Consider the following 21,469-nt stretch of genomic DNA (forward strand, 5'->3'; position numbering starts at 1 on the left):
ATTCTGCATCAGTGGTATTTCCTATACCTCAGGATTACTGGACACAAAAAAAACAGAAACAAAAACATCACTTATACCTCTGCAGTAAGGGAGCCTGGAACAGAGGAGAAAGAATACAGTGGGGGTGGAGAAAAAGCAATGACAAATTAGCGTTTTTGTGGATAATTCCCACTGATTTAGTGGGGAAACAACTTGCTCTGTGAGATGGGAAACAGGAAATATGCAAGGCTTCCACTTGGACTTAACCTATATTGGAGGGGGGTCACAGCAACATTGCATTTTTCTTGGGGGGGTGTTATGTAGATAGTTCAAGCATGTTCATTTCTGTTCATGTTGGTGCTACATCTGACTTGTGTGTGAGAGAGGGAAAAACAGCATTCCTGTGATGGCCAAAGTACAGTTCTTGCTTTATACAACCACAATCATTCTGGATGTCAGTAAATATGGATTTTGTATGTGACAAAAATATGTTTTGGTCAGAAATATTGTGTCCCCACACCATTGTAACTGCCACATAATAATGGGTTGAGCTACACCTGTGTCATGTCCAACCATAAATATTCTGATATCTGGAAGTTTCAATGGTGCAGATTTCCCTTTAAGACCCCCCCCCCCCCCAGCCAATAACTCATATCATGTACCTCAAATGTCTGTTGCACAACCTCTGTTCAATAAACTTCTGCTTTAAAGGGTGTGACACCACATCAGCTCACTATTTCCCACGCCTGTGTTCCTTTACAGCTCTGTGGCTAATTGTTTCATGACCCATAGGCTAGTGTGTGTGTGTGTGTGTGTGTCACCAGTGATACTACATCAGCTGTTCCACAGAATCAGAAAGCTACACAAAACACTGATGACAGACGATGTGTTCCCCTGGCCAGAGTATAAGGGAGACAAGTTATAAAGAGTCCCTGCTAATGTGCACATGCCAGAAGTCAGTCCAACCAAAGGCTGAGGTCAGAAAAAAGGACTCTTGACCCCTGAAAGGTGTTTGTGTATGGACAGTCAAATTTATAAAAATACACACCGCATAATAAGTGCAAATAACAAAACTGTGATACTTCCCATTCATTCAGTGGGGCCGTTATAGCTGCCTGCATGGTTCAAGTGTTTCAGTGCCTCACATACTGCTGTCTGTTCTGCATGTTCAGACAGAGGAGTGGTGAGATGGAGAGATGGCTCCCAGGTAGCCCTGACTAGACCACAGACGGATGTCAGGAGACATGAAGTCACACATGTACAGTCAGAAGACCTGTGTGAGGAAGGAAAGGGTTAGCCTCAAGTGGCTGCATTAGAAACGACCAGGAGCAGCAGACTATTCACAAATCAACAAAATGTGCATCTGGTGTGTGTGACGAGATAAGATAAATAAAGATTAAAAAAAACAAAAAACCTGCCAATGGGCAAGAAAGCTATCAGAAGTTGCTACACTTAGTTAACTGTTAACTCATGTGCTCGCTGTGTGTCCTGCTAACGCGCTTTAAGCCCAGAGTGAGGTGTTGTGGTCGGGCTCAGCCTGCCCTGCGGCTCGGTAATGACCCCTCAACCCGGAGCAGTGACTGTACCGAGTCCCTGCCGACAACGAGGACCGGACCGGACCGCCTCACATGTCTGCACGTGGACTCCAGCTCCTCTGCACGCGCCAGGCTGCGCGGTTAATGCGATATTACTCCGCCGTGAACTACCAGGGCATGACAGCGCTAACATTTGGGCTAACCCTTGTTCGACAGTAAGTGCAGTTGTCGGTGATATTGAATGTTTCTGAGAAATACTTTGCTGTATGTTTAGCTAACATGCCGTGCTTCTTTGTGCTGTATCTCACTGTACTTGTACTGTGCTGCTGTAGTCTGTTTTTCTTTAACTCTAGCTGGACAGATGCTAATTTAGCCGTAGCAGGTGGCACATAGTGCAGAATGTGTACCGGCTGATCCAGAGGCGCTGTTAGCCACTATTTTTAACACTGCCTGATGTTGTAATAACTTCAGCACATACAGGGCCGTTATTGGAGCTACAGTCTATAAACCAGGACAGTTTCATACGCTGAGCAGCTAGAAGGTTCCTCACCCCTGTCCAGCTGTCTCAGTCCACATTCAAGCCCACTTCAGCCTGCGGTCTGTGGGTGCTGCAGTACCTAACGGGACCACCAGAGGTCAGGCTTCACGATGAATGAACTGGCTGTGGTCGCCCTCATCAAGCACAATATTCATATCATTACCGGGCAAAACAGTTCTTTAAAACCAAATGGGAACGCATGGTCCCACGCTATTATAAAAATCTGAATGTTATTGTAAGCTTGTGAAATCCCTGAAATTTGACATCAGCACGTTAGTGACAAGATAAATAATTGAAATAAAACTAGAATCCATAAGACATTGCAGGTGAAAATTGGAAAATGATTATGAGTAATGAATAACTGATTTAGGTCATTGATCATTGATCGGTCATTGATGAAGTCAATGTCCAGACAAAAAAAATGCCTCCAGCTTCTCAAATCTAAGGATTTGCTGCTTTTGTCTTTGTTATAGAATTATACAAATTAAATATCTTTGGTGTTTTGACCGTTGGTCAGACATTATAAGCCTTTTGGAGGCTTAGTTATCTTGGGCTAGCTTGGGAAACTGTGAAAGGCATTTTAACAATGTTCTTATGTTTATAGACTAAACAATAATTTCATCACATAAAAAAATAAAGATAAATTAATTGATGATGGAAGTAATTTCATATCTAACTGCAGCATATCTAACTTGTAATAAGAAGTATAAGGCCAGTGGCATATAAGCACAGAGCAGCAGGGACTATCGTCTGCAATGACAGCAGCAGGTCTGACCATCTGCTCTAATGAAAAGTCCTCGAGCTAAATAACATTGTTGTATATATATATAATAAGTATGAAATCAAATTTATGACCAGTAGCCTCTCTTAGCTTCTCTACCTAATATGTTCATGACACCTTGATACTAATGAGGGTACTTTGACACTGATAAAATGTTTTTTTCATGTAGTGGGGAAACACAGTACAATAAAGAAGGCCTGCTGCAAGGTAGAGTATGTTTGAAGACATGACATCAAGTACTCCCTCTCTATATATGTCTCTCTCTCTCCCCCTGCTCTCTCTTTTTTCTCTCTCGCTCTTTCTCTCTCTGTCTCTCTCTCTGTCTCTCTCTTTCTCAATTTTTCATTTTTTTTTCAATTTCAATAAGCATGACTGTAGATCAACAATTTTGCCAAAGCCCATACAAATTTAAAGTATAATAATAAAAGTAATTGAGTAAAAATATATATATAAAACAGATAATTTACATAACATTAGATTAGAAAGATATAGATATATAATCATAAAATTAGATATGCACAATAAAAAGATCATTAACAATAATAAAATATATAATAAAAAATAATGGATTCATATTGATGTGTCACAGAACAATTTTTCTGCAACACATGAATTAAATAATCTGTCTCTGTCTCTCTCTCTCTCTCTCTCTCTCTCTCTCTCTCTCTCTGTCTCTGTGTGTCTCTCTCCCTCATGCTCTTTATGTGTCTCTCTGTGCTGGTGTCTCCCCCTCTTCCTCCACACAGGCCAGGCTATAGATTCACCGTTGTCTGAGATCGGGCTGCAGCAGGCTGAGGCTGCGGGTTGTTACCTGAAAGATGTCAGGTTTACCGACGTGTTTGTCAGTGATATGCTTCGGGCCCAGCAGGTACGATGCTTTACTTTTATAGTGGGAGCATGAATCTTACGAGGAAAAATTATTTTTTAAAATTTTGTAGCGTATTTCTATTAGATGTAATAGAAATACGCTACTGTTTATATCAGACTGTATACATTAGTCCACACTTTCTTGGTTTTATTTTCACATCATCTCACTTTGTGATCGTACAGTGGTAGTTAGCAGGGGCAAGAGTATAAATCACAACAATCACCAAGAGATATCTTCAAATGAAGGAAGTGAAAAATGTAGCTTCTTCTCTACAGCGAGATAGGGACAGTGTGTGACTGTGTGATGAGGTCATTGTGTATTTTTTCTTCCAGACTGCTGAAAAAATACTGAAACACAACAGCAGCTGTTCTGGTCTACAGACGGTGTGTGACCCTTTACTTAAAGAGAAAGTGAGCAGCATTTCTTTTATGTGATTTTACAACCTTTTAGCAAAAACATTGTCTCACTAAAGCATTTACCTGAGATATATTTACGTATCAAGAAGTGAACCTGAGTCAATTGTTTTTCAGAGTTTTGGGATAGCAGAGGGTGGACGAGTGCAGGACTTGAGAGACATGGCCGAGGCAGCCGGTCAGTCGTTTCCAGGCTTCACGCCTCCAGAGGGGGAGACGCAGGAGCAGGTGAGGCTAGAAGAGTCCTGTATCCATTCCTGTTATTTTATTATTTGCATTTTTATTTTCTACAGGCAGTGTTTATTCTGTCTCTGTCCTCCTACCTGTGTTTACCCTTTATTTTTGTCTGTCTCTCTCGCTGCTCTCTCTGTCTTCTTGGTAGCTCAGTTAGTTGGGACATTGACACAGAATTGAGTCCAAATAGGTTGGTATACCGTGTAAGACAAATAAAACAGAATGTGATCATTTGCTAATCCTTTTTGACATAAACTCAATTGAAAATAGTAGAAAGACAATGGATTTAATGGTTTACATCATCAGCTTCATTGATTTTTGTAAATATCTGCTTATTCTGAATTTGATGCAACATGTTTCAAACGAGTCGGGACAGGAGCAACCAAAGACTGGGAAAGTTGTGGACTGCTCCAAAAACACCTGTTTGGAACATTCCACAGGTAAACGGGTTCATTGGTAACAGGTGATGGAGCGAGGTTCACCACTTTGTGAACACATGATTAGAGATTACTCATTAGGCTCAGGACACTTTGTAAAAGATGATAGCATTCTGCATTTATTAGTTTTACACAGTGTCCAAACTTGGAATCGGGGTTGTAATACAACATGTCATGCTCTGCACAGGGCACCAAACAGGAGAGGGTGAACAGGGTAAATATACTGTATATAAAGACTGTCTTGGCCATAAGAAAATGGGACACTCGTCTGTTACCTCTACAATAATCAAGTCTTTATCCAGTTAACACGTACCACTAGGTGGCAGCAGACACACATTTCCTCAGTCTGCCACTTTCTCTGCATGGATGTAACTTGCTGTGTCAGGGCCTCTTTGCATCCACACGATTCTATCTCTTTTCTATCTGCCAGAGCACTTGGTGTGAATCAGGAGGATCAAAGTACATGCCCTTCCGCTGTCAAACAACGTCACTGGCCCTGATTAAAAAGTCACCACTTAGCTTTGTGTTATTTGTGTAAGAGGCCGTGTGGGAGGACAGTGTGTGTGGGGCCGTCGGAAGGAAGGATGTTCTATTTCAAAGGTACAACGTCAGGCTTCATCCATTAGATCTTGGTTTGGACGTTAACTCTGGTCCAACTCAGCACATGACCAGCACATCATGATGATGATGCAGGTATACAAATATAGATTTGACGTAAGCACCGAGCGCCCCAATCAGTGTCGGCCACGGGCCTCCCTCCCAGCTTTCCTAAACGATTTACAGGCTGTTGTGTCAGGATGAAACTGGGCTTGTGTGTGTTTTTGATGGGAAAGGTTGCGGCTGCGCTGTTAATAAAATGAGCTGTAACTGTTATCCTTCACAGTTGCAGAGTTACATTTCCATGACATCTGCTAGTAGCGTAGAAAGAAAATACGACAGACGCAGTTTCTAACACATTTTTGCTCCGTTCAGGTGAAGCAGCGGGTCAAAGAGTTCTTGGAGAAAATGCTTCAGCAAATTGGGGCCAAACACTGGCATGACAGAGGTGAGGACGAAACCCCCGTATGTGCCTCACCAGAAGCTTCTCCCGTGGAGGGGAAGGCGGACGACGGGGTCAGGGGCGTCCCCGTCCATGCTTTGGTTGTCACCCACGGGGCCTACATGTGCGTGGCAGTGCGCTACTTTGTGGAGGAGTTAGATTGCTCTTTGCCTCTGGGTTCTGACAAGACACACATGTTCTCTTTAAGTCCCAACACAGGTCTGTGTCGGTTTATACTAACCCTGAGGAAAGAGGACACTGGGTTCAAGCTGTCAGGGATACGCTGTGTGTTTGTCCACAGAGGAGACCATGTTAAACAGTAGGAGCCAGATGAACAGAGGAAATGTTCATTTTGTACATTTTAGAAAAAAAAGTCCAGAGCCTCAATACTGAAAGTTTACCATTAACATCATTTTATTTATAGGTTCTGTATTTATTTTCTTTTGGTGCTCAGTCACAATAGAGTTTGTTCGTGTTATTTGTCCAATTTTGAGACTGATGAATGGACAATATTTTTCCTGGTTTTTCGATATAAGCATTTTGGACAAAGACAAAATCTTAGGTCAAGCATTTAGGTGTTGTTTATTATTGGGATAGCAGAAAAAAAACATGAAATACTTCAATTAATTGAATGCAAAACTTTTCTTTTAAAAGCCCCAAAAAATATGGATTAAATAATGCACATAATACATCTTTGTTATTTCATACAGCGGCCTACAGCAGTGCATGTTAAATCTAGGTATATTCAGGCTTTGAGTGCTGTTTCATTTAAGCTCGGACAGATGGTTTGTGTTGCAGGGCAATGTCATCATCACTTTGTTACTTTCTGGTTGTTCATTACTGTAAACGTGGGCAGCATTGTGCTCTAATGAGTCTGTGTTTCTATATTTACCTCCGGAAGTTCATAGATTTTGCGTGGGAGCACAGAGCAGAGCTGCGACAGTGTTGACTTTTTGGAAATCAGTGACTTTTTCATTGTTGTGAATTAACACTTCGGTCAAGAGAGAGTACACATGCTACGTGCTGCACTGTTAATGCCCTGCACTCTGCTCTTCTACTACTCTGCTTGTCACTCCACCCTCAGTGTAAAATGAAATTATTTATAGAAGATAAAAATGACTTTTCCAATGTGATAATCAAAAGAATGTACAGTGTGTGACCTCTGGGCTGGATTATATGAGAAAACATTCAGTGGCTGTTGTCACTGGGATCAGAAAATGGAGCTGTTACTGCTGTTAGCTGTTACATTTATTTGACTAAATCTAAAGGAATTAAACTCCCTAAAAACCCACATTGAGTCTGTGTTGGCTCTCATTTGTTTGTCTTTGCACGATAAATCTCTTTGATGTTACATCCTGCGCATCAACACATCAAGCCCAAAATGTTTTCATTTCACTCAGCGTGCTTCTTCGTGTACATGGTGGTCCCATTTATTTGACATGCTGATAGCAAATAAATGTTTACATTTTCTCTTTTTCATATCACTTCATTTGGACATTGTTTGTCCGGGTCTGATATTCTCCAGTTGCATAACCAGCTGGCTGTGTGCACAATAACCACATGATTGTTGTGGCCCTTCCTTGGATTGGTTGGTTGGAAAAAGGATGTGCAGAGGTTTATTTGTTGTCCTAAGTCTTGTGCAGTTGTCATGATGTTTCTGGCCAGGGACATTTTAAATGTAAATCTTAAGTGACTCAAATACTTTATGATGCATCAGTAAGTGTGGCCTGACTCCGCTGATAATGTGAAAACAAGAGGAAAAGACACAAGACCCACTTTCATCCCCACTTTCTCTTTTTTTTCTCTCTTTTTAAATGTAGCAATCTGCTAGTAAAGATGCTACTTTATTAGTGACCTGTAGATGTTTTACGTGATCATTGAATAGAGGAGAAAGTCTCGCATGGAGCTGCTGTTGAGTGGTGGGACTCATGGGTGTCATGGGATGTTCCTTCATGATGGTTCACGCTCTCGTGCAGTTATCCCAGAACAGGTTTCACACGTTTCTGTGAAATCACTGTCATCAAAATGCAAAGCAGAAACACAGAAATCCACAGAATAGTCACCATTTACTCATGCACATCAGACATAACACACGTGAAATATATAAATAATAAAACAGTTGGCGAGGAAGGAAGTCACTCAGCACATTTCAATAAATAAATACCTTTTCATTGCTGTGACTGTTGGTGTCCAGCACCTGATATCATTTGATCCTGTTTATGTGTGGCTGCAAATAGCATGATGTTTTATCAATAACAAAAGTATGCACTGTTCAATTTCTTTTGACACGTTTAAACTGTAATGAAGCATAACTGTATCAACAAATGTATGTATAAATATTCATAATTACTTACAGATTACGCATTTGTACATATGCAAAACAAACATTGCCACATCTGGCTCAAGGTTTAAAATTTAACTGACAAAAGAGGTGAAAGGACAGCAGGACGCCACATCAAACTTGCTGCATGATCATGTCGAATGTTGCCAAACGGATCCTTCGTCTGCTGTTCAAACAGAGGATCCGTGCAGGCTGCTGTGATGTAACACGGTTTATGAGCAAGTTACCGAGCAGAACAGTTCCAGAAAAACGAATTCTGCCAAAATTAAGAACGTTAGGGATGAAATGCTACCTTTCAAAAAACAACAAGCCACCCTCTCGTGTCAGTTTGACTCTGCCAGCCCTCTGTAAGTCGTCCTGTGGCTCTCACTGATGCTGCAGTACACAAATGCAGGACAAGGTGTGTACAAGTACAGTATCTACTCCCACCATGCAGTCACACATAAAGAGAGTTTGCAGACATAAAGACACAAAACATAAAGATTTGCAGCCCCTCTTTTCACGTATCTTAGTCTTGTACTGCCCGGTCTACAATATTAGTCTTGACAGGACTGACAGGCCCGTTGGGCTGTAGGACCCGCAGGGGGTCATCACAGGAGGTGATGGTCTCTTTGGACACAGCGCCGGCCTGGTCTTGTTCAGGCTGCCCGTGAGCTGCATCCTTGTGATCCTTGGCCGAATGTGAGGGATGTGACTGTGATCTTAACGGATCGGAGGGGTTCACCTCCTCACTCCTCCTCCGTCTCTTGACCAAGGGACCCAGGAACCTCTCCACCAGGGCTGAGGAGGGCTCGGGTGGCTCCCGGCGAGCAACTCGCGGCACGCCTCCCTCCAGTTTAAGTAGCCGGGCCCCGCTTATAGAATAAAGCACGTCGTGATGATTTGCCAAATCGAGCCAAATGCGCTGGAAGAGACAATCTTCTCTGTCCTTTTGCCTCTGTTTTGTGGAAAAAAAGGCAGACAGATATAAAGTTGAATGTTTTTCCTGCACTCCTGACTTCACTCAAGTGAAGTGCATCTAAAAAAAATACTCACAGAGCTGTACAGCTGTCCCTTCCTGTCCATACAGAGGAACCGTCTTCTTCTCAAATCAAATATTGACACAAAGTTGCTTGTGTCTGTTCTTACTGGCAAAGTAACTGTAAGAGAACAGGTTCAAACTTGCCACCATCAGTTACAATGGAAAAAATATCAGATTGCAAAAGAAATTCAAACACTGCATGTTTAGAAACATCTTTCAACATGAACATTACTGGCTGCCAGAAATCATGTTTGTTTAGACTGGTGATAAATCTATCTATCAAAATATACCCCCAAATTCTGTTTTTGTGATTTTAGCCAGAATGTAGAATGTATTTCCAATCTTTTATCTTTATGAACAATTACTTTTTGAGCCCATTATTTTGCGTTTTTTCAACATCTCAACTCAACATATACGTAAAGCATGCTATTACCTCTGAGAAACAAAAAAGAATAGTTGCATTTAGTATTAAAAATGTTTTTTTTTTCTGGAATCAATGCACTCATTTGTAATAAAGTAAATCTATATAATGAATATTGGCAGACTTACCCAGAAAGTGTCTGTGAATGCCTTTTCGCCTCGACCCGCTCAGCCCCAAGTGGAAACGCGTCGTACCGCTGGATGCATCTGCATGTCCTCCTGTGCTGGAGCTGCTCTGCTGAGGTAAAAGTTGCTCTGGGTCCTGCAGCCTCATTGTACAATCCACCGGGACAGACACTTGTACAGTGATCAGGATGAGTGAGAGGAAAGCCAGTTGCATGATCAATGGGGATGCCTTGCTCTCTTTACAGCACAAATGTTCAGGTTGGTGTGTGGGCAGCTACTGGAGGAGGAGAAAGTCCAACAGGTCTATTTAAACAGAGGGTCGATAATCTGGCTAACTCATTTACCAAAATGACTCAAGGCCTGCCTGTTTTTCCATGGTTAAGGGTTGTTGAGGGAGAATTCCTGCATGCTCTGAGTGGTAAAACGCTGTTTTAGCTGTATAAGATGAAGATAGCTGCATACAATAGCGAGAAAAGGTTTCCCTGCCATGGATGGAAGCACAGGTTACTCTACTCTTTGTTCAAACCTAAAAACTTCGACTCAGAGATTATAGCTGTAAATCCAGAGTCTGGAGCAGAGGAGGGACAGCAGAGGATGTGAAAGGATGATGGACTCATCTCATCCATGTCTCTGATCAAGAAGAGGTAAGAATATTCCACTAGTTATATAATCTTTATTGTTTGAACAGCAACTCTGTATTTCTTCAGGTCAGAGAAAAAGTGCAGGAAGATTAAAGGTTCAGGCACACGCTTCACCTGCACAGAGCATGCAGGAGGAATTCTCAAAGGATGACTTCAGCAAAAGCTTTAGTGTAAAGAACTTACTTGTTCTCTTACCTGTTTATGACCAAAGGCTGAAAGAACAAATTATACCTTTACAGCCTACGGAGAAGTTAATGATGCTAAATGATTCATTCTATATAATTACATAGTAATTAGATTTTGTTATGTCACAGTATGTTGACTGGCATCCAAAGACAATGAATCACACCTGCTGAACTGCACACCTCCCCTACTTCTCACTTCCTTTCACTTGACTGCATGCTTCTGTTGTGAGGAAGCTTTGTAGCCTGTTGAGATTTTAGATCATGTTTGATTCACGTCCGTGTTCATTCTCACTGTTGATTACAAGTTGTGCATTAGATGACTATATTCACAGTCTGAGCTGTAAGGAATAATTAGAACAGCTGTAAAAATAATGAGCAGAGGCACAACTAGACGTTTTGAGTTCCCTGGAAGAATATGACAAGGTAGGACTCAAAGGTGCAGGGGCATTTTTTTTTCTTATCAATGAGGGTAAGAAACAGGAACAGGGATATGGGATACTGCTTACTATCCTCTATTTCACAGGTCAGTTATTTTGTGGAAAGAACTCATTCAATACTAATCGCTGTAATAAATACAAAGTCTTGCTGTGTCGAGTAAGAAAAGCCTTGACATCTTTTCAGTCATTTCCTTGAAAGAACTGCTGAACACATGAACAGTGTCTTTATTTTAGTGCCAAATGACGGCATGTCCAGGAAACCTACGAGGAAATTACAAAAAGTTTAATTACAACCAATAAAATAAAGTGTTAGTGTGTTAATCTACACTGACCTTCACATCTGTCCCAATGTTGGTCCCCCACCTGTTGTCATGCTTCACCAGCAGAGGGCGCCACATACTGATTCTTGGTAATTCATTGACCGTGACTTTGACTTGAGGTTGAACATTTTCACTGGCGCTCATGGATGACCTCTTTCTATAATAACCTGTGTCATTCAGGGTGAGGAGGCCTGACGAAGGAAACACGCAAAGCACTCAATCACAACAACTTTTACAAAACATCTTTTATTATCATCTCAGGAATACAGTTGACTGCTGTGCACAGCACATACGTACAAAAATAAAAGGAAAACCATTTGTAATATAGTATTTTACTCACTCATCATATTTTTCAGAAACAAATGATTTGAGCAGTCTGTTGTTTCAAACTAATTTACAATCATTTCAATAATCGGAACTAAGGCAGAAGGTGAGGTATATGTTAAAAAAGAGGAGGGGGACTCAGAGGGAGCACTCTCCCCTCAGTGCAGGAATAGAAAACTGAGAAACACAAAGGCTGCTGGCACACAGGGACACACACACACACACACACACACACACACAAGTCTGATCCCAGATCCTCCCACAGACCTCCAGTCTCCAGCTCCCTGTGAACCAACACATTTAAAAACCAGCTGAACAGGTATGATAAACACAATGGCAAAATCCAGACACTGGATCCTTAATCAAAGGGGGGAACACATACCTAGTCCCAGTCAGAACTCCATATGCATAATAAAGGAATTTAGGAAGTAAGGGTTAATGTTGAACGGTGATATGCTTCTTAACATTAACTACCCTCTCTCAGTTACTGCTGTATCATACAACCTTTTCTGCCTCAAAACAACATCATGCAAAAGTTGTAGAAAGCGTAACAGAGTAATATTTCCTTTAAAATTTAAATTCTCAAGCTTTCAAAATCTGACACCAAGCTAAGTTGCTTTCTGTGTAAACAAGATCAACTTAGCAGGTGTCCCTCTCCACTTTAAGAGCTACAATAGCTTTACAATTCCCATTCCACCACTCAACTCATCGCTTGTTGCACTGACAGTGTCCTCTGAAACATACCATAATAAGTCAGAAATGACATACAGTAATTAACACAACGTTGTCATCAAAAACAAGTAGTTATGATCTTGCATGTCAGCTTGTTTCAATGAAAGCATAGCCAGGGAAAATAACATCTACCCTGCTCAACAAATTGCACTCCATAAAAAAAAGATTTGCACCATTTTGACAAACTAGTCAAAATACCTCTCCACCCAACCCCCCAGCGTCACACAGTCAGTCCTGAAAAAGCTACAAGTGATCACTTTCTGATCATAGTGATGTGATGAAGGCTGATCAGTCAGAACGTGTAGTCAGATGCTCAAGGCAAAATCAATGGTGTCAGTATTCAAAAACATTAACCGTGACATCCTGGGGGCGTCAAGTTGCTCTCTTGGATCACAGTTTTCAGTCCACCAGACAACCTGTTTAACTCAAGTGTCCCTTTCCCTTCCTGGAAGCATTAGATTCTTTTTAAGTGGCCTTTTGCTACACAAACCACAGTCAGTGCTCGCTCTCGACAGACGTCCCTCAGTCGCCTCTGTGTTGCCTTTTTCCATCGCTCCTGTCTCTCTCCTCTCTGTGAGGAGAGTCCAGCACATCACCTGCACAGTCAGACAACGCCCTGACTCAAGGTAAACTGATCTGATACCGTCTCTGCTGCTGCTTTGGAGGAAACAGAACATGACAGGAGCGTGCTCAGTTGGACACACACACACGCACACACACACACTCAGATATGCTAGACACTGCACATTCGTCTCTGCTACTAGACATAAGCTGGAGCTTAAAGGGCACGTAAACCATCGCTCACAGACATTTTGTCAGTGCGTTACAGTAATGTTAGAAAGGGCATGAGGTAAAATATGATAACATATACAGTATGTATAGGAGCCTTGGTACTTTCTTTTAATCATATTTCACCAAACTGGCCTGACTGGTGGTTTGATACTTACAGAATATTGCAGGTCAAGTACCAAAATAAAATAACTGAATTCAAAAATCCTTAAACTGGAGCTCAGTCACACTTCATGTCAACATTATATGGACTCTGCTCACAAGTACGTGAAAGGTGCAGAATCCTCAATATCTTCATTGCACATTACAAGACAGCCATTAGTGTCTTGATCAAGAAATAGCCTAACAGGTGCAGAGCACCACAAAACAACAAGGTAAAAGTGGTTGAGATGGATCAGAAAGCACGCCTGCATCAGCAACACAAAGTACAGAAAGCCAACATCCTTGACCTTGGTACAAAAATGGCTCAGGTGGGTGGGACAGGAATCCCAGGGCCCTGCACTGACTGTCCAGTCTGACATCAACAGACGAGGGGCCCACTCGTCTGATGCTCAGATATTTTACCCCGCATTATCCACATCCTCACCAAGTTAAACAAACAACCAGTGCCACATACGCAGTCTCATGTAAGTCCTCTGTACTTCATTGTTACCTTCAACTTTGCTTGCTCTCTGTCCTCCCCCCTGTCTCCACAATGGAAAACTATCTGAAAGAGGAGCATGAGCAGTTGTTGAATTCAAGTATGGTATGCTGCATACACGAAGCCTGAACAAACATCACTAACATGACCCTTTGGCTCACTGCGTTTTGCAACATTGCTCTCAGTTGCTTTTTGCACAAGAAGCCATAATATGACTCAGTGACCAATCTGAATAATGCAGAAGTAGCATAAAAATCTGGGATCAATCCACATCATTACCTGAAGTTTTGTTCACAGATCCCAAGATCATGAACTCTGAAGCAGCTCCAGTTCTCTCTAAACCAAACTGGAGTATTTCAAATGAATGCAGCAGACCAGCATATTTACAGTGAACTGACTCCTCAGTGACATCCACTGTAACTTTAACACGTTGCTCTAAGTGCCAGATATCAACAAACCTTTGTGAAAATCAAACATCCCATCATCACTTTTGCTCGAAACTCAATATTTTCCAAAACAAAATTGAATAAATTAGCCGGAGTCATCAGCAAACAAAATACCAAGGCTACAGACCAGAGGCAACAGATTGCACCGAGTTTGAACTGGAGGGAAATTAAACATACAGCAGAAACAAATGGAGGACATTTCTGTTAAACGCCCCCCAATGAGAAATGAAGCAGCTCTCTAACCGACCAGTTCCGCAGAAATACTAAAAAATAAATGCATGTCCACGAATGTGGTGGCGACTCACACTCAATCTGGCCTGATGATCCGGCTTCAAAGTGTGTGGAAGTGAAAGCTGGGATTGTCAAAGCTCCCTTGCACATGATGGGGGTGCTGACTCTAAATCTAGCTTTCCATATTAACATGAGGCTCCACTGAATCCTGTGCAGCATAGAGTCTCAATTACTTAATTGATCTAATTGTGGAAAGAAAATAAAGTGGAGAAACCTCTGGCCCTCTAGGAATTGGAGGTAAAGCCCCCCGGTGGTGTCTCAGGGAGTGATGACTTGCATTTCATTCCTATTTCTGACTCGAGCACCACGTTTCTCGCATGCTAGGGTAAGGGGGGCCGCAAGTAGGAATTCAAGGCACCGCCACCTCATGACGAAGCAAGAAAAACCACCGCCATGTTTGTAAGTGCTCTAGTTGCCCTGACAGTGACAGAGACAATCAAACATGGAGGATGGGAAACGCCCAAGTCCTTGATGGGTAACAACAAAAACATGTGAAGTAAACAGGCATTCTTCTCTGTAGAAATTTCATGCACACGTTTCGCTTCTTCTTCTTCCTCTTCCTCTTCTTCTCAGGATTTGGTGCTTTGAGGTAATAACATATCCATTTCATTTCCAAAAGGATGGACTGTCATCTACTGACAGGGTGAGGACCGAACCCATTCCAGCAAGCACCCATATAAACTGAGGGGATAAATGACGCCTCTCCATCCCCTTCATATCACAAAATGATGAAAATCATAAAAGCAGCAAAGAATGGCATTCCCATCAGTTCTAATAGAAAGTAAGCTACCCAAATATACATATAAAGTTTGAATAAATACTATCAGATATAGTGGTATTTCTTTCTTTTGCTGTCCATTTTGTCTTTTGTGTTTGTACGTATACAGTATTTATGTTACCTGGAAAATAATCCACATGTGCAAATAAGTTTGTTATTGCCAGTTCTTGCTCATCATATTCGGGGTAGGAAGTGCGTTACGGTCATGGCAGTGGTGGCCTTGTTGCCCCTCTTCACACGGCCGTGCTTGCTGAGCGCTATGTAGGAGCCTCTGTAAACCAGAGACTCGTAGGCGTTGTAGTTGTTCGGGAGCAAGCTCTCCTTGAACTTGCACTCGTCAAGGAAGACTGTCTGGGGAGGACAAAGAGCGTGCATTTTAATCGGCTGCCAAGGAATGGACAGTTTGTGGTTTGAAGCTATCATAGCAGAACATTAAAAGCTCTTTAAAAAGATTCTGAGCAATGCACAAAAAATATAAAGCTATATTTAGATTACACACAGCAACGGGAACAATGAATCCACGTTTTGTTGAGAGTAGTCTCTGCCAGCAGCCACTGTAAAAGGTGAATTGAGTAGGCCGATTAATTTAATTTAACTGTGCCCAGTGAGCCAGATCAACCTTTAAATCAGCTGGTTTTTAGCACAAGAAGAAACTTGTATCAGTGACGATCTACTCACAGAAGGAAAAAAGCTGAGCTAAGGAACAGCTTCACACTGTGGGAGGTTTGTTCATTCACTTTCTTGGCCAGAGTTACATGAGAAGATCGATACCACCCTCATGTGTACAGTAGACATGAATCTACAGCCAGGAGACAGTTAGCCTAGCTTAGCATAAAGACTGGAAACAGCTAGCCTGGCTGTCTTCAAAGGTAACAAAAGCAGCACCTCTGAAGTTCACCTTACGTCTTGTTTGCTTCATCTGTGCTGCACAAATAAGCCCAGGTGAAAAACACAACAGACAAATTAGACTAACAAGATAGAATATGTCAGCTAGAGAGCTTTATGGGTGTTGGAGCATCCTCTTTTTTGTTTTTAGGAACCCTTTGGACAAAGCAAAACTAGCTGTTTTCTGGCTGCAGCTTCATTTTAAACAGATAACGACAGAGCGATCAATCTTCACATCTAACTCTGGGCAAGAAAACCTTTTTACCAACATGTCAAACTACTGATTTAAAAAAGAAAACCCCAAAACCTCGATAAACTAATGAAGCCATAGAATAAAGCACTGAAATCATTTAAAAAATAAACAATATCAGGGAGATGCTTGATAGGAGAAAAACACTGATCTCTGTTTTCCCTATAACGTCCCTCTATCAAAACTCAGATCTAAATACAGTATCTGCCACTGTGGAGACAAATATGACTGCGCTGACAGTGCAGCGGAGCAAATACTCCCCATCAGAAACCATGTGGCCTAATTCAATCTCTTATCCGATCATCAGACTGCTCACAAGCTAACGCTTCATCACTCACGACCAGATAACCGACTCACATTCTGTCTGTCAAATATGTTGGCCGCAGCAAGCCAACCAGCAGCCATGTGTCAGCAGGGCTCTGCTAAACACAATGTTTCCTCCCCCTCCACCGGGAACATCTCTTTATTAATAGCTGCCATTGCTCGCGATGCACACGAATGACTTCTTTTAAAGGTTATCTCTACTAATTCTGCAAATACATCCCATCTAGGTGATGGAGACAAACAGTTTAAGCTCAAGTTTAACTGAACTGTAGAACTAAGAACCAATACAGTGCATTAGACAGAGCAGAAGGATAAAACTAAGATAAACATACATGGTGAGTACACTCATGTACAATAAATGAGTATAAAATACATATATGGCGAGGTGATGAGCTTTATATGTTTGTATATGTTGGAGGGATTTACTTTTTTCAGTTATTGTCATCTTAACCTCCCTTAGAGTCTCCTTTTCCTGAAAACTGCATGTCATAGTTCAAGGGACTACACAAAACATCCAACACATTCAGCAGCAGGATCAAATTAAGGCCTTTAGGAACTTCACCCACACCCATTAAACTGCCATTAAGGTACACTGGGAATTTATAGGATACTACATTTTCGTGTTTTTCATTTTTACCCATGATTGCCATTATAACACCTCTGAAAATGCTCCCAGTTGTAAAGAGGTTGCTGTCTGTGCTTCAGCTATTTAAACTTGAAAAAAGAGAAAACAAGTCAGTTCTTTCACAACTCTGGGACATGCATGCAGCACTGCATATCCTCACTGGTGCTCTTACACCTTCTTCAAAATCCTTAGTCCCATCACTCTTATTAAGCTATAGTGCTATAAGGCATCTCCCATCAGGTGCAAACCTCAGCAGGCCACCAGGGTTTATTTTTGCATCTGAGATACATGAAAAATCCAATTGGAGAGCCCAGAACACCTCAGACAGCGGCAGCATGCACAGCAGCATGTCTCGCAGTGCTGGACTCTTCTCAGAAATGTACCAACTGCAGTGTATGAGTCGTGCTGTCCAGGAAACACCTCTTGGGAGACAGATGTTCTGTCAAACCTTTATATCTTTAGACAGATTTCAAATTCATTTCCAACATAAACTAGAAATGTTTCAGCTTCTTTCTCCGGGGTTTAGAGGTGGGAGAAGCTCCTGCTGCTGCTGCTGCTGCAGCTGGTGAGGTGGGGAGTCGGGCCCTTGCCTCCAAAGATATGTGTGATGTGCACTGCCCTGCAAAATAAGCGCTTTGCCATTAAAATCGATTTCCAGCGCTGCTGACAGGTTTCTTTGCGTCAGGGGGTTTTCCCTCCTCCTCACACACGCGCACACGCACACACACACACAGTACTACCACATTACAGGCGTGTGGACTCAACCCTGCATCTGTTAACCTCATCATTATTCACCCATAGGCCACCAGGCCTGGCACGCTTTAAATAGAGCTTTATAAATTCCTGATGAAATTAAAATATATGGATTTCGCAGCGCAGGATGTGCAGCCCCCCTGCAGGCAGGCAGGGTAGGAGCCCCATCCCAAAATATGATTCTGATCGAGCTGCGTGTGCGTCCTATTTTCAGGATCCCAATAACTAACATTGCAGGACAATAATTGAAACAGGCCCACTGTGCATACCTACCGTTCCGTATAACCTTCCACGGCTATTCATTGCGACAAACAATTCACTCTTCACCCCATACAGGCTCACCACTCCTCTCTCCACCGTAGAGATCTCTATTAGACCTGACACAAGACAAAGAATGATCACATTAGAGCAAAAATGAGCCTGAAACACCAAGCGATCATTGTGGCTGCTCCAGTATCTCCTCCTGGTGACTGTAGCATTGTGCTCTCTCTGCGTATATGGGTGTAACCTTGCAGATTGCTGCGCAGCGTGCCGAGCCTTTGTTCTGCATCTTTCACCCCGTCTTACATTTGCATCCAGGCGCGTGCCAATTAGGCGCATTCTGGTTATTGCAATAATTGCGGTAATTGCATTGACGTGCACGGCTATTGGTCTCTGGACCGCCCTCGCAGGGCTGCGTAAAAATAAGTTGTGTCTAAAAGCGTCCATACATTCATGTCATGGTTGAGCTTTGGGAGGAGGGGGGGAAGGGGGTGGTCAGTACTGATGGATACTTCTTTTTAATAGATTTGTCTTTGCGTGGAAGAAATTCAATTTTCCCTCAGAGTCAGATGACATATGATCATGCACATTAACAGAGGGGGTAGACTAGCCTGCTCATCACAGATCCATGCGTATTGACTCTGCCTCTCTGCCATGTCTATTGCATTACATTGGTGGAAGTATAACTCACTGTACTGGTTTTCATTATGTACACCGTTTATCCTGCCGTCGGGGAGGATCTGAAGGTGAAACCCGATGCCCACGTTGCAGTACAGCCTCCGGACTCTTTTGATGCCCAGCAGATAGTCACTCTCCCAGTTCAGCTCTGGTTTCTCCCCGGAGATCCCCAGTACAGAGCGGGAGAAGAGGGTCTCCCATCGTTTCTCCAGTAAAGTTGCATTCGTCCTGCCGCTCGGTAAAGGGTACGCTGACACGATCCCCAGCAGAAAGCCCAGGAGAACCACCGCGGTCAGCGTCCAGTGCGGCGTGCCGGCCTCGCAGGACATACTGACGAGGAGCCTTTGCGCAACGGCCATCCGGTTTACCTTCGGGCCACGTGGTCAAAATTAATGACCCTAAAAATACCGCTCTTCTTGTTTTGCTTCCTTCGGCATGCTGGCTGAGGGTTATTTTTGGAGCGCGGATCAGGGCTTTGGGCATGAAACGCAAGCCCCGGTGCAGAGGAGGAGAGGAGACGGGAGAGTGCGCGGCAGAGCTGGAGGTGATGGTGATGGTGATGTTGGTGGTGGTGATTACCATGTTTTGCAGCTCCTCCGCGCCTCTCTCTCTCACACACACGCTCACTCTTTCTCTCTCTCTCTCTCTCTTTCTCTCTTCCCCCTCTGTCTCCCTCTCTGAAGAGTTCAGAATAAATCCTCCACCGCTCACCGAAAGCCCGGTTTCAACCCCGCCGTGGCTATCGCATCCCTGGATGACATCATGCTGACTTCACCGCTGGGACGACACAAGGGTAGAGAGGGTGCTGACAGCAGGAAAAATACAAACTCTGCTGAGAGTTCAGGGGCCTGCTGTCACTGCTGGACTAGACGGGGAGGAAGCTTATTGGTGGCGTTCAGCGGCCGTGGGACGCGACGGGCCACTCAGGCTGCTCCCAATTTGGGTCGGTGGTCATATGTCTGTCAGGCCGCTTCCTTATTTAGAAGGAAGGTGTAAAAACAGGCCCACTTGTCACCGGAGAGCAATGACAGGGCTCTCGTGGTCCCGCTTCTTCTGCCACGCCGTTCAAGAACTTTCTCCCAGCAAAATCTGTATTTTTCTGGGCCTGGAAATGACAGATCAGCCGGACCAGAGAGCCGGCAGGGTGCCCGCCGCCCCCCTCAGCCGCCAAGATCAGGGTTCAAGACCTCAGTGTCGGCCAGCATCTGCTCTGCTGACGTGTCCTTGAGCAAGACACCGACATCCTGTCAGCCCCGGCTGGGTAACAGAGGGCCAGAGTGGCATTTCAATAAAGTATCCCATTTTTATAAGTGCATCACAAGCTGTGCATTTCCCATGGTGCATTCGTGAGAACTATGAGGAGCAAACTGGAGAGGCCTGTCAAATGGCACACATTGTCAGCATGCCATTCCCAGCAACATGAAAGCCTATCGTCTTTTCCATGTAATAGATAATGCCAGCAGCAGCATGCCCATGCGTCAGTGAGGCCAGTGCAGTTGCGCACCAGCATTCCCTCCTGCACACATCAGTTCCTCAAGATTTCCAAAGGATGGCACCATTTCCAAGTTCATTTCACCCTCTCCCGTAAAGCTGCTGGGTCTTGAGTGCCTGTACACCAAAGTGCAGAGATTTTTTTTTTTTTTTTTTTTTTACTTTTTAACCCTACACAACACTCACTTAAAATGAAGTGTATGATTAAAATGTACTTCAGAGTAAATTAAATAATAGTAATCAAATTAACTGACCTATATTATGTCATAAGTTTATATACCTTATGCAATGCTGAACAATATTTCAGTTTTTTAATAAGCCTGAGAAGGAGAATGTATTTAATAAAATCACTCAAGGACAACATCTCATTAACAATGCAGTTCTTTTATTTTGTATAAAAATCTATTTGGTAACTGCATGTTTATACACAGTCTGATGGATGTATAAGGAAAATGAAAAACAACTTTTGATTATGGCTGAATGCATTTATGTGACTGAAATCCTGTGACAAAAAACTGATTTAAAATCACCTGACCAATCACATCAGAACACAGCGGCTTCTGGCCTTAACAGTTAGCCCACTGGCACTTTCTGTTTGTCTGAAATTACACAGGACTTTTGGTTGAGAGCAGCAGAGACTGAAAACAACTCCAGTTATATCTGTGGTGTTTATCTGCTGAGTTTAACAAAGAAACAGATCTCTGATAAGAAGAAACAAGTGGTTACATAAGACGAAAGCAGTATTGACAAAATGATGACGTTTCTTATTTGCACCAACCGCACCAAAGCATCTCAGTTGTGTGACAGGAATAAAGTTTTCAGCTGACACAGGCTTCCATGGATGGTTACCACGGGGGCGACTTTCAGCACTCTCATCCGCAGCTGAT

The 21,469-nt window shown here is 42.8% G+C and overlaps 3 protein-coding genes across 3 annotated transcripts; 1 reads left to right on the plus strand and 2 right to left on the minus strand.

Annotated features, from left to right (window-relative positions):
* The first annotated feature begins 1,066 nt into the window (after window positions 1–1,066).
* Window positions 1,067–7,045, plus strand: tigara (TP53 induced glycolysis regulatory phosphatase a). Its single transcript, XM_041939429.1, has 6 exons — window positions 1,067–1,729; window positions 3,003–3,040; window positions 3,580–3,701; window positions 4,034–4,111; window positions 4,232–4,342; window positions 5,758–7,045. The coding sequence occupies exons 1-6, from the start codon at window positions 1,608–1,610 to the stop codon at window positions 6,145–6,147; spliced, it is 861 nt and encodes a 286-aa protein (XP_041795363.1). The 5' UTR covers window positions 1,067–1,607; the 3' UTR covers window positions 6,148–7,045.
* Window positions 7,046–8,673: 1,628 nt separating this feature from the next.
* On the minus strand, window positions 8,674–9,946 carry LOC121608574 (fibroblast growth factor 23-like). The gene is made up of 3 exons (XM_041939904.1): window positions 9,736–9,946; window positions 9,201–9,304; window positions 8,674–9,102 (listed from the first exon to the last, which is right to left on the minus strand). Exons 1-3 carry the CDS (start codon window positions 9,944–9,946, stop codon window positions 8,674–8,676), a joined length of 744 nt encoding a protein of 247 aa, XP_041795838.1.
* Window positions 9,947–15,489: 5,543 nt separating this feature from the next.
* LOC121608316 (fibroblast growth factor 6-like) lies at window positions 15,490–19,450 on the minus strand. Its single transcript, XM_041939558.1, has 3 exons — window positions 19,105–19,450; window positions 18,426–18,529; window positions 15,490–15,666 (listed from the first exon to the last, which is right to left on the minus strand). The coding sequence occupies exons 1-3, from the start codon at window positions 19,448–19,450 to the stop codon at window positions 15,490–15,492; spliced, it is 627 nt and encodes a 208-aa protein (XP_041795492.1).
* Between the last annotated feature and the right edge of the window lie 2,019 nt (window positions 19,451–21,469).

This window comes from Chelmon rostratus, chromosome 6 (genome assembly GCF_017976325.1).
Source record: "Chelmon rostratus isolate fCheRos1 chromosome 6, fCheRos1.pri, whole genome shotgun sequence".
Lineage (NCBI taxonomy): Eukaryota > Metazoa > Chordata > Actinopteri > Chaetodontiformes > Chaetodontidae > Chelmon > Chelmon rostratus.